This window comes from Saccopteryx leptura, chromosome 2 (genome assembly GCF_036850995.1).
Source record: "Saccopteryx leptura isolate mSacLep1 chromosome 2, mSacLep1_pri_phased_curated, whole genome shotgun sequence".
Classification (NCBI taxonomy): Eukaryota; Metazoa; Chordata; class Mammalia; order Chiroptera; family Emballonuridae; genus Saccopteryx; species Saccopteryx leptura.
In genome coordinates, this window is record NC_089504.1 from 312,354,029 (window position 1) to 312,372,025 (window position 17,997).

The 17,997-nt window shown below is 38.0% G+C and overlaps 1 protein-coding gene and 1 non-coding gene across 3 annotated transcripts in view; one reads left to right on the forward strand and one right to left on the reverse strand.

Moving 5' to 3' along the window:
• The first annotated feature begins 13,518 nt into the window (after nt 1–13,518).
• Nucleotides 13,519–13,649, forward strand: LOC136396056 (small nucleolar RNA SNORA31). Its single transcript, XR_010749484.1, has one exon. It is a non-coding gene; the product is annotated as a small nucleolar RNA SNORA31 (small nucleolar RNA).
• Nucleotides 13,650–16,677: 3,028 nt separating this feature from the next.
• PTN (pleiotrophin) overlaps nt 16,678–17,997 on the reverse strand; it is a 77,846-nt gene continuing 76,526 nt past the window's right edge. For both annotated transcript variants that reach the window (XM_066362796.1, XM_066362795.1), the window contains one exon: nt 16,678–17,365. In XM_066362796.1, the coding sequence (XP_066218893.1) occupies nt 17,310–17,365 (56 nt within the window). In that variant the 3' untranslated portion in view covers nt 16,678–17,309. The remainder of the gene's footprint in view (nt 17,366–17,997) is intronic.

Here is a 17,997-nt window from a genome sequence, read left to right on the forward strand (position 1 = left end):
TAGGGACGTGGAGTAGCATCCTCAATGTTTTCTTTCAAGGGGAAGCTCTGATTTATCTTGGGCATTTGAGTCGTTCCCATGCAACGGGACGTGACTCTCCCTGCAGTTCCGCCAGGTTCCACATGATGGTGGCCTTGTCTCCGCAAACCGGCCTTCAGATCCTTCTCTGTTCTAGAAGTGAGCTGGCCTCCATCTCAAGCCCCTATAATAAAGCCGTGTCATGTTCCAGTGTCCCAGTCAGATGGCTGAAGTTGCTGGCTTGGGCTTCGTGACCTGTGGCTGACAGCCATGTTTGGGGTTTGATTTTGATTTTTCTTTTTCCTGTTGACTGCTTTCCTAGCACATTTCAAATGTTGAGGATGGGGGATGAAGATGCTTAGTGAAAACTTAAATCATGCTACAGTCCGAACTGAGGTCTGCAGTCGGCTTAAAACACACACAAGATTTAAAAGTCCTAATCCCCCCCCCAAAAAAATAACAGGATAATATAAAATTATTTATGTTTATTTAACATGAAAATGGTCATAATTTGAAATCTGTCAGATTATATTAAAATTAATTTCACTTGTTATTTGTTACTTTTTAAAATATTGCTACTTAAACAAGAAAAAAAATAAACCTAAGAAAAAGGTAATGATAATAACTAGATTAACATAATTTTGAAACACCTATGAGATGTCACAAATAATGCTGACTACTTTTCATAGGTTATATCAGAGTCTCTCTCTTTGAGAGAGGTCTATTATTGTCACTATTTTGCTTATAGGGAAATCTAGGTTCCTGGAGTTTAAGTTCAAAGTCACAAAAGAATTGAAGAAGCTGGTATATCAATCCAACATGCCCCGTGGCACTATTCCTAAACCCACTGAAGATAGTACAAAGAAGATACTTTAACTTTTCACGAAAAGCAAAATGTCTTAATTATCTAAAATGGAGCCTTTCACCAAGGCTCAGAATAAATGCTTTATTCATTACCTTGTGAAATAATTGAATTGACTTCACAAAAAAATGAAAAAGAGAACTCATTGTTTGCATCTATTTTTCAGGAACAATTTTCTTCCAAATTATGAATCATGAGAACAAATACCTCTCTTTAAAAATTTTTATTTATTGATTGATCTTAGAGAAAAGAAGGGAGAGCAAAAGAGAGAAAAAAAACCCCATGGATTTATTGTTCTACTTCTTTATGCATTCATTGGTTGATTCTTATATGTACCCTGACCAACGATCAAACTGCAACCTTGGCGATTGGGAAGATGCTCTAACCAACTGAGAACACAGCCAGGGCTACCAAATACCTCTTCACAATATATATGTATCCCACAACATTCATCTAAAGAGGAAGTTATTATTGACAAAGTTTTCTTTATTTCCTCAAGGCCCTTCCTGTACCTCTCTTCCGATATTAGTATCATTTTCTGCTTCAGGAAGGGACAGCATGGTGATGCAGACTAGTCCAGGAACCATCGCAAGAAAAGGCTAGATATTCCACACTGGATCCCAGTAGGGGACCACTAGCGAAGAGTCAGCCATGCCAGCAAGAGTTGGGTCATCACAGTTTTAAGTAACCGCGAGATCCAAACCTCGGTACTTGCACTTCGTTGGAGGGGCATCAGTTATTTCCAGGGACATGCCGTCACATCACACTTAGTCTTTTAATTCTGCTTTGTGAACTGGGAGGGAGTAAAGCAAATGCATGGGGCAAATGTTCCCTGAGAAAATTACAATTTTATTTCACATACAGTAGGTATGAACAGGGGAGGCGGGAGGTGCTTAGACTATCGTGTTGAGTTTATATCTACTAGTTGAACTGAGTGCTGAGAGGGTTAGGTATTGTCACCTGGGCCATACCAGCAACATTCCCAACTACCTAAGGTGAGGGAGTACCTCTTGTAGTAATGATATCATGGAGTTTAAAATAACCTGTAATGGAAATTAACGAGCAATTACAAACTCCCCACCCTGGTAGAAGAACTGTTTAGCCTGTAAACAAATCACATTTCAACGTTATAATTTGAGGTTGCAAATATTACTTTCTCACGCTGAGCCTATGAACTCAGTCATTTCTTGGACACTACAGACCAGGTGACTCCTGATGATGTGATGGGGGCTGTGGAACTAGACTCTAGTTACTAGAGTATCAAGACAGCTGAAAGGTATTAGAATAGGGAGGGGATGTCTGATCTCACATTCATTGTGGAGCACTAACATTCAATGACCTGCTGCTTTTCAGGTTTTCAAAACTGTTAATAAATGACCATTTTTCAGTTCCAGTCTTGGTGAGGTCCAATGCTACTGAAATCTCCCTATATCCTGATAAGTCTTTGTTGTTGTTTTTTTCATGCCTAATAAAAGCTGTCACTAGGATAATCCCATCCTCCTGCAATTATTTTAAAATAACTCCATGACCATTGATATTAAAATTTATCAGAGAGGTTGTTAGGATTTTTCTCAGTATGGAGGATGTATGCAGGGTCTGATTTCTGTTCAGCACTAATATGTGGTGCTTTGATGTTATATGAAAAGTATGAAATATGCAGTTATCACTAGGCAGAAATTCATTTAGAACAGCTGTTATAGACTGCATGATTGTGACTCTCCCAAACTATAAATACATTGAAACCCTAACTCCCAATAGAATGGTATTAGGAGGTAGGGCCTTTGACGGGTAATTACATGCAGGTGAGGTCATGAAGGTGGTGGCCCATGATGAGATTAATGTCCTCATAAGATAAGAGACCTGAGTCTCTTTCTCTCTCTCTCTCTCTCTCTCTCTCTCTCTCTCTCTCTCTCTCTTTCTCTCTCTTTCTCTCTCTTTCTCTCTCTCGCTCTCTCTCTCTCTCTCTCTCTCTCTCTCACACACACACACACACACACACACACCTCTACCCACTGTAACCTAGATCTTGAAGTAATAAATATTTGTTGTTAAGGCACTAAGTTTATGGGTTTTGTCACAGCAGCCCAAGCTGACAACCACAGCAGCACAGATCTTGCTTTGTTCTTTGAGGCAAACAAATATGGGGGTTGGGGGAAGGGAGTCACATACACGTGTGTACTCATCTGGCAATATGTTGCAATATTTACTTAAATAAATAATACTTTCAGGCATCCCCAAACTACGGCCCGCGGGCCGCATGTGGCCACCTGAAACCACTTATACAGCTCCCGCCGCACTTCCGGAAAAGGGCACCTCTTTCACTGGTGGTCAGTGAGAGGAGCACTGTATGTGGCAGCCCCCCAACGGTCTGAGGGACAGTGAACTGGCCCCCTGTGTAAAAAGTTTGGGGACCCCTGCATACATTTAAGACAGGACAGTTCAATAGAAGTTCCTAGATAAGAAAAATATGTGAGCGATTCTTCTAGAAAATCCAAAAGGCAAATTTCCTTTGTTGTGTGTTCTATTTAATTCATCAAGAGATTGATAGAAAGACCACATCATGTCTGTATTTCCCACATTGCCCTGATATTGTATTACTTAATAACACTTCGCAGGCTTAGCCTACATTGGAGGAACATTAAAATCGAATCCATGACACGGCAGGATGACAGAGAAATCTCCCTTTGTATATGAGCTCAATCTCTCCCTATTAAATTTTCCTCCTCAAATTGACCTTTTCACTATATGATTCCATACATAGGTGGTATACGAATTTGAGACTCACGCACATAGATAAAGAGTTCAGTGGTTACCAAAGAAAAGGAGGTGGGGGGGGGGTTGGGGAAAGGATATAAAGAGTAACAAATATATATAAGGTGATGGAAGATGATTTGACTTTGGGTGATGCGTAGACAACATAATTGACTATCCAATGATGTGGAGATGTTTACCCAAAATCTATGTACGCTTGTTGATCAATGTCACCCTGTTAAATTTAATTTTCTAAATAAATAAAACAATTTGAAAAAAAATTGACCTTTTCAATAGTCAAAACATGGTCAGACACTTTGATAAAGACAGTCATTGAAATACACACATTTTCAACGACTCTATGCAGCTCATATAAATGCTATGAAGTGTCATTGCAGTCCTGAAGATTTCTCTTTATACCTAAGAATTCTCCTTTCCCTACTTATTATGTTGACATCTCTCTTTTCTCTACTGTCATAAAATGTGAGAAAAGGCTTCTTTCAGAAGGTTATTAAAGTTTGTTTTGTAGTCCACTGATTGAGAATAAGATTTTATGGTAATTTAATTTTGATGTGTTTCTTAACGGGTTTTCACACTATTCATCCCAATAGATATCAGAGTAAAGAAATACACATCACTGTGAATATATATTGTATTACTATAGAGTTGACGATATTTTAAATAATTTCATACAGAGTGCTCTGTACACTAGTAATTTTAATGACCCATGGCAACCATACAAATTCCAAAAACAGTTACATGAGACAGAATTATCACTTGGAAAAGGCAAGCTTCACACTAGAAATTATCCCATGGGACAGCATTAGATTGACTAATATTTCACAGTTCAAGGGTTGACCCCCAGCTGACTCACAGATTGAATTATCATCCTACTAATATTAGATACATATCATGATCTTCATGTATTAACTGATAGTGATGAAAATGACTATATCTCAGATTACAATACTCTGACAGGACATTGATTTCCTTCCCTCCTATAGACCTAAATGGGGTACGAATATTTTTTTTCAATGAGAATGGTCCTGTCAAGTCAGTGGGTGTGGATGTGGAAGGTAGTTTTGCTTAAGTTCCTCCCTCCCCTGAGATGCTCATAATGGAAACGCAGCATGGGTTACTGCAGCTCCCCTTTCCCTATGCTGACCACCCCTTATCACCTCCCCCACCCTCGAGTCTCCTTGTTCTGATCTACACATCATACATCATGTTTGATGACTCTGTTGTGACATTAATCTCACACCACTTCATTCCTTGCTCCAACAGCCATTCTTTTTCAGTTGCCTTTGCATATGCCCTATTAAATGGTGACTTCTTATTTCAATTTCAAGATGGTAATTCATTTCTTTTTAAACTATATTTTCAAATTGTTGGAGCCTGACTCTCTGTAGACTTCAACTGTGGATAAAAGGTAAAACTAATTTTGCATAATCGATTAGAAATTGAAATGTGCTAACTTAATACAAGTCTGAAAAGAGCAACAGAATTAGGAATTAGGAAGCGGAGTTCATGACAGCTGGTCATTAAGAAGCTGGGTTCAAGGTAGAGGTCAGAAAAAAAATCTTTGATTCCAGGAAATAATGTGACTTCCTTTTGAGCACCACATATTTATTACCCACACTAAACAAAAGGCAGTAGAGTATAAAAAAACTAAAGCCCATATGATAACAATTTTCCCACCCTACTATTAATTTAGAAGAAGAAAAAAAATGATATCTCAGGCTTGGGTTTTCACTTTGACATGAAATTAATTTTCTCTCTTATGTAGAGATTAATATCTATTTCTCCAGACTAAACTAATCTTATCCATCACATAGACAGTAGCTCTGGGCTCCGTCAACTCATAGATAACATGGGCCAGCAGAACTTGAGGGATGTCTAACATCAGTATTTCAGAAAGGAAGATTCCTGGTAAGAGAAAGACTCTCAGCCACAGAAAATGGATGTTCAATATAAAACCGGAAATGGGAAGAAAACTAAAAAGTGTGATCATTCATTTAAGATTCCACATAAGATTTGAATGGAATTTTGCCTAACCTGTGGTGGCGCAGTGGATAAAGCGTCTACCTGGGAATGCTGAGGTTGCCGGTTCGAAGCCCTGGGCTTGCCTGGTCAAGGCGCATGTGGGAGTTGATGCTTCTAGCTCCTCCCCCTTCTGTCTCTTTCTCCCTCTCTGTCTCTCTCCTTCTCTCTCTCCTCTCTAAAAATGAATAAAAAAAAAAAATTTAAAAAAAAAAAAAAAAAGATTTGAATGGAATTTTAATTTTTTCCTCAGATGTTCTTACATCCTCTAGACTTAAATATCTCATAGATATAGCCAAATATAACAGCAAGGGGCAAGTAATCTTTGAGAGTCCTGAATATGTAAAAATGAACTGCCTAAATTTAATATTATTATGTATGTATGTATATATTCCTTTTTTCTGCTTTTACTATTTAGAAGCCTTATCTCAAGAATTGGGGTACTACTATATATTTTGAGGGCTCTGAGATAGAAGTAATCCATTTAGGAAAAAATAATTATAAAGTAACAATTGCTTTAAAGCAGTGGTAGTCAACCTGGTCCCTACTGCTCACTAGTGAGCATTCCAGCTTTCATGGTAGGCGGTAGCAGAGCAACCAGAGTATAAATAAAAAGATAGATTTAACTATAGTAAGTTGTTTCATAAAGATTTAGTCTGCCAAACTTAGTGAAAATCTGACATAAAGTACTTGGTAAGTAATTATTATTATATGCTTTAACTTACTGTAACTCTGCTTTATAAATTTTATAAAGTTAGTTCCTTACTTTATAAATCACCATTACTGTGGAACCGGTGGGTGGTTAGAAAATTTTACTACTAACAGAGATACAAAAGTGGGCTGTAGGTATAAAAAGGTTGACTATCCCTGGTTTAAAGGTTCATTTATGAAAAGTCCTTTACATAATATAAAGATTTATTTTCCCTAATTTTTAAAAATGATTATTTTGAGTGGAAGAACTTTTGTATCTCAGCTTCTACCTTACAAAACAAAAACTACCATCTACAACAGGCAAAGATGTTTGAAAAATACTAGTGTATTTTCTACTTTTTCCATATACATAATATGAAATAGTAGTATAAAAATTAGTAGTTTATTTCTGAAGAAAATTGAGACATTCAACAACACCAAGCACTGACAAAAACAAGGAACAATGGAAACTCCCACACTCTACCAGTGGTAATGGAAATTCTGTTCAACGAATCTGCAAAAATTGATTTGCTTCAGAATCCCAAGGGCCTGTCTTGAAATTCTTCCACTGGGTTTGACATTAGCAGCGTACCTCACCAGTCCCCATGACTGACATACATATACATGGCCATGGTGTCTGCTAAATCATAATGTCCAAGCTTTAGGACTGCTTGTGCCACTGCCTGGACCTGTCAACCGAGCCTCTTCCTAATTAAGGTCCCATTCAATGTTGACAGTTCTGTGTCACCTGGTCGTATGGGCCAGAGCAGTAATAGCTAGCTGTGGAATGTATTCACTCCATTACCCAAAGAGGCCTCCCAGGCCCTGTGCTTCCTTCGTGTGCTGATTCAAGGTGCGGTCATTTGTCTTTTACTTTAGAGTGGTGGATGTCCTGAAAATGGAGCTATTCCTTTCTTTACCTTTGGACTCCCAAAAACCTCACTGATGTGTCAGTCCCCTGAATTTTCATAGGGTTTATCTTCCATCCTCTGGAACACAAGTGCCTTACCAAGTTCTCCCACATACAATGCACCTATTGTTCATCCTGCCTAATTTGCATGATCTGATGGACATAATATATTTGTCTGATGTTTTGTAGGACATCCAGGGCACCCAGATCTCCTCAGACTAGCCTGATGACAGAGAATGGGAATGTTAATGCAGACCTGATGCAAAACTATAGTGAATAACGTCTGTTCCATAAATGCAAACTGTGTCTGAATGTCTTTTCTCATTGGAATCAAAACAAACATATTTGCCTAATCATTGGCTGCCTACAGTGTACCGGAGGCAGCATCAGTCTGCTCCAACAACGATACCAGGACTGGCCCAGCAGCTTCCACTCAGTTAAACTTGCAGTGGTCCACAATAGTTTTTTAAAATCCTATCATTTTTAGGGGTTTTTGTGTCAAATTAAAGGGAGAGAGGTTCAGAACCACTTCTCTTGTATCCTTTAGGTTTATAACGTGGCACTAATGCCTACTGTCCACCCAAAGATGCAATACTGTTATTGAATAATTATATTGGCTACAGTAGGAGGGTGTTTCAGAGGTTTTCTATGGTATCATTACTCAAGGCCAGTGGTCCAGTGTGGGGGTTGTTTCCATTGCTAAGATATCAATTCCAATGATCCATTCTGGGACTGGAAAAATGACCCCTGGATGAGTCTTTAGATGGATGGAGTGGCCCCACCGTGCACCATTTTGACTTGCTCCCTTAAGCCCTCACTAAAGCCAGAGATGGAGGCAGGTGTAGAATAACGATAATCTAAGTCTCTGGGTACCAATCTCAAGTCACTTCGTCAGTATTTCTTAACTGTCCAGATATTCTCCTTTCCCCAGGGTAGTCAGCCTTTTAAGTATCCATGGATTCACCTGGGGAAAAGTTGAAGGAATCATTATAGTAGCTTCTTACCACAGTGTTGCATGCAATCTTTCCTTCTTAAGACCGGAACATCTTTTCAGTCATTGGGTTCTGAATATAAAAATTAGCTCAGATTTAGTAACTTAACAAAGAGTCATAACTGCTCCTTGGGGCAGAAGAGCAAACACCCCCAGCCTCCCGTTCTTCTGTTTGTATCTTTTCCTGGTTGTAGATGTTCGGCATCACCCTCATTGACTGCCTTGTCTTACCATTTTGTCTCTAGAAACACCAGGCTCCATTCATCATCTCCAAAACCCCTTGAAGATTAAGTCTAATTGGCTGCCCCTTAGTCCTTGCAGGTCATTAATTACAGCCTCCTGGTTCCGAGTCCTTAATCACCCACACCTGTGGTTTCAGTAAGTCAAGGAGTACTAGCATTCCAAACAAAGGGGCCAGCAGAAACAAAAGCCCTTGGAGAAAAAATGTCTGTGTTTGCAGCTTGGCAGAAAGGACAGACTAGTGTTGAGGAAGAAAGGCAGGTCCCCATGTAATAAATTTAGGATGGGTCCCTTAAGGAGTGCTATTGACATAGATTTATTAAAACTCTCTAGCCTTGTCTATGATTGTGAATGTCACTGGAACAGAGTTTTTAACTAAAGAGTCCCTGAAGAGAACTGGGGAGTCCATGACTTAAATTTTTTTTTAAATGTTTATTTTTTAATCACCTCTCACGGAACCAAAATTTAACATTTTCTTCCAGTGCAACTGTGGACAACAAATCACAGCAGTATTAGGAGTATTTGTGACTTGGTCATGAATAGAAATCACAGATAGTCTCATCATATTACAGTTGTTGCTGTAGCTAAAAAATATCATGTATGCGTATCAGTAGATATTAGACTTTCCTCTAGATCTTACTTCATGTAGAAATAGTAAAGCAAAATATTTCCATATCAAACTTTCATTTTCTTAGGATGACAACTATATTTCAATATAATTGGAATAATTTACAACCCAATACAATTTATTTTCAGCATTTAAAATCATTGTTCTGTGAAGGGGTCCACAGGTTTCTCCAGACTGCTAAAGGAGTTTATGGAACAAAATATGTCAGAACTCCTACATTTAGAATTAGCCCTTTGGTTTTAGTTTTCCTCGCCCCTCTATCAAATTAGTTCTTGAACCGTCCAGGTAAACAGCTCCATCTAGACCCTCTCTGTAGGATTCTTACACAATAGACATCTATGACAGTTCCTATCCTCGTTTGTGTGGGTGAGATAAACAATTTTTATATCCCCTTTCCTTGTTGTGCTCTTTACTCTCCCTTTTGTCCATTTCTATTACATTTCAATGACTTCCCCTATTTCAGCATGTTCCTGGAGATGAACGGGAAAACTCCAAGCAGGTAGGAAGGTTCAAAAGGGCTTAAATTGGAAAGCAGAGATCTTCACACAAGGAGGGCAGCTGCTGAAAGCAAGGAGAGGAAAGGAAGGTAACGGGAAGGGGGAGACAGAGCCGCAGATGGTAGGAGGAAAGGGCAACCCAGTGATCGGCAGATTCAGAGCACAGCTACACCTGAGTGGTGATGATGTGATGGGGAAGAGGAATTGAGGAAAAATAATAGAGCCCAGTCTTATAAAGGCTGGAATACTGGGATGACTACAAGGAAGTTAATTAGTGGCTGGATTGGAAAGGGTAGTAGGGTGGAGGCTTTATCTCAAGTGAAAGGCGTGATCTGAATTGAATTCTTATACCTAGAACACGTGAGCCTGAGAGAAGATTGACTTGATGCCTAATTTCTTATTATCGAATCAGATCATCTTAAATAATTAGGGGAGGATCATTCACAAAGTCCGAAGCCAAGGTGGCCTGAATTTTGCCAATGGCAATGGAAGGCTGTGAAGACAGAGAACCAAGAAACATGGGACATATGGTCAGCTCCAGACCTGCTTTCCTCACTGAGCAAGACCTACTCTATGTGACATTAGGCTCCCAAAGCCTGAAGCAAAATGGGCCATTGAGTTGCCTCTCCTTGGATTACAAAGAAAATAATAAGGCAACAGCAATATAAGAAGAGAAAGAAAAACTCAAGAGAGAAAATGACTGAGTAGCCACAGGCAAAATGTATGACAGATCCAAATGGCCTTCATTATTTCTCAGTTGGAAAATTCAGTAACTTCCTAAATTGTCTCCCCATCGTAAAGGCTTCATTATTAAAATGTATCATATAAACCGCTTCCAGGTGACAGATTAACATTCTTCAAGTGTAAACACTGTGACTCACTTCAGTCTTCTACTAAAAAATACCAACGACTCATTGCCTAACATATCTTTTCTTCATGTTCAAATTTTTATATGGTTCCAACACATGTCCATACTTATTGAGGAGCCACTGAGCCATTTCACCCGCAGGTGTTGTAAAGTACCAAAGGCTACAGAATTAATATTAATATTTTAGGAGACTTGGAGAACATTTTATTAATTTGGGTTAAGAGAAATTGTGAGAATAGTCTCTGTGCTGTGTGATTAGCATAACTAGGATGGCTCTTGCCATTGTATTGTAAATGAAAAGGGAAGGAAGCATAGATTCCCTGACATTCCACCACACCTGTGGGGAAAGGAGTGAATGGCTAGCCAGGTGCAGGAAGGCAAAAGCCAAAATAAACCTTTTCTTATAACTATGAGCCATTTGCGGGCATTTGTCCCCACGGAAACTACCTCTCTTATGTAAATGCATGTGGTTAATACCTCTGACTCTGGACAGAGAGATGGCGGATGAACACTAGAAAATATAGGAAGGCCTTTTAATATGTAAAGAGATATCTTTCTACCATTGTGTTGACTTGTAAATTTTGTTTTCTCCAAAATGATGTATGGTTTACAAATTGAACGTGGTCCTATCATGTTAAAGGACATATGACTATAACCAATAGCGGTAAGGGGCTCCTAATTGCAATTTTTGCTTCTGTACTTCCCACTTACAAAACTATAAAAACTAAGTAGAACAAAGGGCCAGCGCGCTCTCCGTCAGATTTCTGTCGGAGTTCCCGCCGCTTGGCCAAGCTAGACAATAAAACTTTAATGTGTAAACGACGGACTTTGCTCCTGTCTTCCATATTTCGGGTCCCTCCAAATTTGGATTAACACTTATTTCCTAGTATTCCTTATGCATAGTAGCTTAATATTAGACAATTAAAATAACTAATGCAAATAGTTAATACTCTACTACTTTTTCATATTTCCTATTTAATTTCTGACAACCCTTCCTTGAAGAATTGAGCTAATTCATTCATATGTGATTCTGGTAGACTGCTAATCTGAAGACCATGGACTTTCAACAACAGGGATGCCATATGGCCCAAGTTAGTGAGTGAGCCATCTTGGACATCCAAGCTTCTCAGGCTAATACCACATGGAACAAAAGAACCACCCAGAGGAGTTCAGTCAACCCACCATAGGAGCAATGAAATAATAAAATAATTGTTGTTTTAAGTCCATAGGTGGTTTGTTATGTAGTGATATATAACCAAACATCATTCCTTGTGTTCCTTGTTTGTGTCCTAGGAGGGAAAATTCCATGAAAACAGGGTTTTAATTATTTTGTCCATTTTGTTCTTTGCCACATTCCTAGCATCTATAACAGTGCCGAGCACTTGATAAACATGTTGGATGAAGACATGCATAAATTAGCTAATGAATTTAAACTAGTCATGGCCCATGTGGTGAACTGTATAATCAGAATTTGGAATGGGAGTTATGCCCAAAGGGATTTTCAGAAATTCATTAATCTATATAATTAACATAGAATAATATTTATTCAAAAAGCCTTTAGACTTCCTAAAAGAATGGAATCTTATTTTGGATATAGTTAAATTTCTTGAGAAGGATGCATTTATCAGAAAATCAGAATTTAATTTTCCAGCACTAGTTCACTTTCCTACTTAATATGAACCTAAATCAAATGCTGCCCAAAGCTTAGATGGCCAGATATCTTTTAGCTTAATATAGACGGATGGAATTCAGAGATTTCAAAAATGCTTGATTACAGCAATTATCTACATCTTGCCTACGCTCCTCCTCACCAGATCCCAGAATAGACCTCTGATATCTCTCCCCTTATCCTTGCTATAAGACAGTAGAGAGGAGAATCTCTCAATAAATTGGTAAGAATTTTAATTACTAGTTATAACTACCTTAAAAGCATACAACTTTTAGACTTATCTCAATCTGCTGGTCATTTATAGTAACTGAGGTATTGATGTAATTCTCCAAGAATCAAGTATGATCCTTGAAGATTTTTTTTGTCTTGTGCTTAATGAATCTGATAGTTAAAAACAGGTTAAGCTTTATAGTGTAAATATGTAATATAATATATATATTAAAGTAAAAAATTTTAAGACACAATTTTTAAGTGTATAAATTCTATGATGCTAAAGAGATAGAGGGGGAAAATCATTCTCTGTCATTAGTTTATTGTATGTAACATTTGTATCTCTACTAAGAGCAAGTTGAGTTGAGAGTATGAACACAATCACTATGTCTGTACAGTCTCCAAGGCACCCCTCCTTCCCAGGAGTTAATGGGTATGTCCACATTTCCCATGCTTTCATTCTTTAATGTAATGTCTATGGCTCCCATGCACATTTTCAAAAAACAAAAGAAAGAATGTGGCAATAATCTACATAGCTAACCTCCTTAGCTAACCCCATGAGTAACTTAATACAGTAGCTGTAATGGTATATATATACTGCTTACAAAAAATAGGGGATATTTCAAAATGAATGTGAAGCTATAAAATATCCCCTAATTATTGTGAGCAGTGTACATAAGAAATACATCAAATAATGTTCTGCCTGTTGTTTTGTCCATTTTTTTATAAATTACTTTACAGAAATTAGGTATTGAGAACTAATTGTTCTTCATTTTTCTTTTTAAATAAAAAAACACAATTTTTTAAATAGAGATGTAAGCCTCCATTTCTTTGTGTTGAGATATTGAATTATATTATTTTACATAAGACTGTAACAGGATTGAGTATTTCAGTCTTCTTTCGGTGCCTTGCTTGGGAAAGTGAAAGATTGGGAAGAACAGAAACAGTAGGGGATGGGCAGATTGCTAAGACTGGTATATTTTTCTCTGATTAAATGTTTCACATTTTTTATTTCGAGGGGATTAGAGTCTACATAAATTTGAGGCCAGCATTACTTGCAGGATGCTCAGAGTAACATTATGCCCTTTCCCCTTGTGTTCATGTGTTCCAAGACTCTATATTTTCTTTGAAAAGTAGAATGAAAATGCATCTCTTTGACAGACCTGGAGCAGTTACTGTCTGCTGCTAAGGTTTCCAGATGCAAGAAAAAATAGTGTCCCCTCCTTTTCTGTCTATCTGATTGTGGCAGCCCAGATTGAATGGGGGAACAGAGGAGGAAAACATGGCAATACAGGGAGAGACAGGGAGAGAATTTTACCACTTAGAAATAACCTTATAGACAGTGAAGAATCTACAATTTGAGTTTATATGAAGTGTTGGATATACACCCTCACCTTCTGATTGACTTTTGAAAACTTAAGGGTTAAAACTAATTAAATTTGAAGCAAGCCATGAGCCTGACCAGGCGGTGGCACAGTGGATAGAGCGTCGGACTGGGATGCAGAGGACCCAGGTTCGAGACCCCGAGGTCGCCAGCTTGAGCAAAGCTCACCAGCTTGGACCCAAGGTCTCTAGCTTGAGCAAGGGGTTACTCGGTCTGCTGAAGGCCCACGTTCAAGGCACATATGAAAAAGCAATCAATGAACAACTAAGGTGTCGCAATGAAAAACTAATGATGATGCTTCTCATTTCTCTCTGTTCCTGTCTGTCTGTCCCTATCTATCCTTCTCTCTGACTCTCTCTGTCTCTGAAAAAAAAAAAGCCATGAAAAATAAAAGGAGATTGAATGCTTTGATATTCCACTTCCAAGGATGTATATCTTATTATTTTGGAAGAAGATTAATGAGAAGAAAGCCCTTTGTTTGACTCCCTTAGGAACTCCCATAACTAACGGTTGATAAAGTTCTGATTTTAATGTTTGGGAATTATTACACAATGATATAATTTGTGAAAGTGGTATTTTCTATTGCCCCATTCAGTGTCTCTTAAATCATATTTACCACTGTTTTTCATTTAAAGAAGTTATAAAACAAAGGCCTTCAGAATTATGAAACCAAGAGTTATGTATAAAGGGGAAAATAATGTGTGTCTCTTATTCCTAAAGAAATTATCTTCTCAATGGGAGAAGGATTGTAAACTTTCTTTCCCTAAATAAGACTCCAGACAGTCAAGGACAAACAACTAATATTATTTCATTTTTTCATTACATAATTTAATTATTAAATTTAATAATTTAATTATACTCTCACCCATAATATTCAGGGTATTAAATTGTTTGGGGCTCCTCTCCCTACAGAGTTAACAAGACTTTGAAATGTCATCCCAGAATATATGAAGTCAAAATGTCCTTTTCCCTAGGTCCTCTTCTTGATAATATCTATATATAACAAGTGTGACAGCATTCATGTATTCAGGATAAATCAGAAAGTCTAGCAGAGCACAACGTGGAGGACTCAGTCACTGAGCTAAACAAGGACACTTTCTGATCACTGAAGGATTGCTAGCATTTGGGTGAGGCTGCCTTATGCCCTCCTAATTTATTTATATATATATAATTATTTTTTGAGAGAGAGATGGGGGAGGCAGTGAAGAAGCAATCAACTTGTTGTTCCACTTAATTATGCCATAGATTGCTTTTCATATGTGCTCTGACTGGGACCTGAACTGGCACCCTTGGGGGTCGAGCTGGGGTCTCGGTGCTCTGGGATGGCTAGAGAATTCTTGATGATGGTCTTTCTTTTCCTATTTGTGAGAACTAGTCATTTTTGAAGCTTTTCCTTTTGTCTGTACAGTTTCAATACATCAGTGACTTAGCAAGATGTTTAAAGCTGAGGCTTGGGTGGAATAATTCTCTAGACTTAGAAGAAGTCTAATTTCATATCCTAGATGATGGAGATTAGCATTCCAACTCTTGCTCAGAGAATCGGGGAGTTATTACTATATGGTTTGTCAGGATTCATCGTTGATGCAGCAAAGAAGCCCCTGGCTTCCTGCCATGCTCGGAGATAAAGAGGGATGCCATGATTATTCACAGGATTGGGCTTCTTTTTGGAGATTCTGTTCTAGCTCACCTTAGCTCACTCCTGATTCATGGGCTGCTATTTTAGCTAAATGCTGATGGAGAAGCAATATGAGGTGAGAGGCTAAGAAGACGTGCTTCAGATTCTTCCATCCCTATCCTCATGGGATGTTGCTGTCAAAAAATCCATGAAGACAATGCTTTTCTTTCATCCCCTCCATCCATCCACACGAGTGCTTTTTTTCCCATTAAAATCTGCTTGTAAAAGGACTGCATTCATTATTCATGGTTCTGTCATTTGCACTGTACAAGGTACTCTGCTTTTATTAAGCACCAGTCCATCAAATGGTCAACGTATGTGCCCACCCCTCTTTCTATTGCCCATTGGCAGTTGGCTTGGACTTAGTGGGGAGTTATAGACCTCCCCCAATATTCTCTGCTCAAGTGGAGAGTTCAACTAGATGACAGACAGGTAGCTTTGGAGCTATCCTGGCTTCACCATCAGACAAGGATGTAATGATTTTATGGCTAGCCTAAGGTATGTTAAAACCATCATTTTTGAAATAGACTTACAGTCATCTGAGTAGATAGGTGTGTGTTTATTGCATCCCGTCACTTTAAAATGAGAGGTGGCTCCTTCAGGAGCAATGCTTTGAAGCTAATCTCAGCTGATTTCTGAGCCTTTTTCTCTGAATGATGGAAACATAGTCTTGTTTACTTAAAGATTGTTGCTTAGAGCCCCGCAGATAAGGGGAGCCCTATAGAGAATCTTTTGGCATGCATATGGTAGATACTAGAGTAAGAATTCTTGGTTTCTGGAAACCAAGTCCAAATTCAAAGTACCATTTTGCACTGTGATCCTCTGATCCTGATTTGGGCTTGGCAAGCCCAGATTGGTTCAATATAAGAAACATCTTCCTAACAACTAGACTACTTTGGGACTTTAGTTCAATTCAGTACCACTAGTCCAACCCACTAAATATTGATAGAAAGTTAAAAATATAGAGATATAGACATATTGATTTCTATGTCAACATATACATTGCCACATCTATATAAACCCACATCTATATATCCACATCTATATAAACCCTCTGTAACATTTGTGCCCAAGAGTGACTTAATTATTTTGTATGATAAATTCTCACCACTAATAGGTTGACAAGGGGAAATGTAGGTGACAAATGTAAGAGGTTTACAATATCAAATTATTGCACACAAAAGCACCTTTTTTTCAGCATCACCTTGATTTATTTTCCTAGTTGGTTTTTTTTCCTCAGATGGAAAAATAATTTCATCAAGAAAACAAATGTTTCTGCCAAAGTGAAAGAATTGCATGTTTAAATGCTTATCTTAAAAAAAAGTCAACATTGAGCATGCTCTGTCCCCTCCCCCTATTTTGCCGACTAAAAAAAATTTTTAAATGCGTAGGCAGATCACAAGGTATTTTCCTTGAATAAGATGATCATATTTTATTGCTGCCTGGTTTAGTACATATTTTTCTCAATTGGGGAAAAAAAGTCTAGGTGAAAAAAATTTATCTAACAAGGAAAGTCGTTTACATGGTCATAACATTTCAATTGCTGACAAAGGAAAAAAAAGTGTAAAAAAGAAAGATTTTAAATGGAAAATATCACATAACTTCAAAAAAACTTACCTCAATTTCCTATCATGTATCATGTACTATAAGTCAACTTTCTACATAGGATTACAGTCCTTTATTATAAGCCCCTAGTGGTACTATGGTATACATTTTAAAAATGCAACTACAAAAATGTTCTTTCCTTTGTGTTTCTGCCTATTGTATACTTAAGCTGTAGATACATTTTGAATAAAAAGCCTACGGCAGGTATAAATGTAATAGTTAAACTGGTCCTGTTGGCAGATGTCTCCCTGTCCCACGAAGGTGGCCTCTCTTAGTCCAGCATCTTCTCCTGTTTCTTGCCTTCCTTTTTCTTCTTCTTTGATTCTGCTGCAGTTGGAAAAGAAAAAGACAGAGAAATAAAAGCATCCCATAAGTAAGCAATGGGGAAAAGCCACTTTTTTGATAACTGGCCAGGAATGGCATGATTCAATGGATAGACAAGGTACATGCACCCATGCACACGTGTGTGTACACACACACACACACACACACACACACACACACACGTGTTTTTGCCAGGAGAGTCCCTATGAGAATAGGCAGGAGGAATAGAGTTTAGAATGACTTTTATCTAATTATTTAATGTGCATTTCCCCTGCTGTAGGAGGGTGGAGACTATACTTTTCTCTTCCATCCGTGTCTTTGATGCCTGGTATATTCTAAGTGCTCCTGAGACAGTGGTAGTACACAGAGTGAAGAAATGAACACTTGAATGAGAAACAGAAATGGTCGATGATTGGCATATAGAAAATAGTATTTCCCAAGGAAAGTATGGAGTGTAAATTCAATCAGAATCTTGCAATATGTCAGTTCTTCAAAAAAAACAATAATTTATGAAGAGTAAGATGAAACACATACATATATAACATCCAAATTTCTCAACACTTTTTTCTTTGTCTTTAAAGTAGAACCCTGAAATAACTCTGTGGGTAAAAGGAATGTCCCACTGTAGCAGTCAT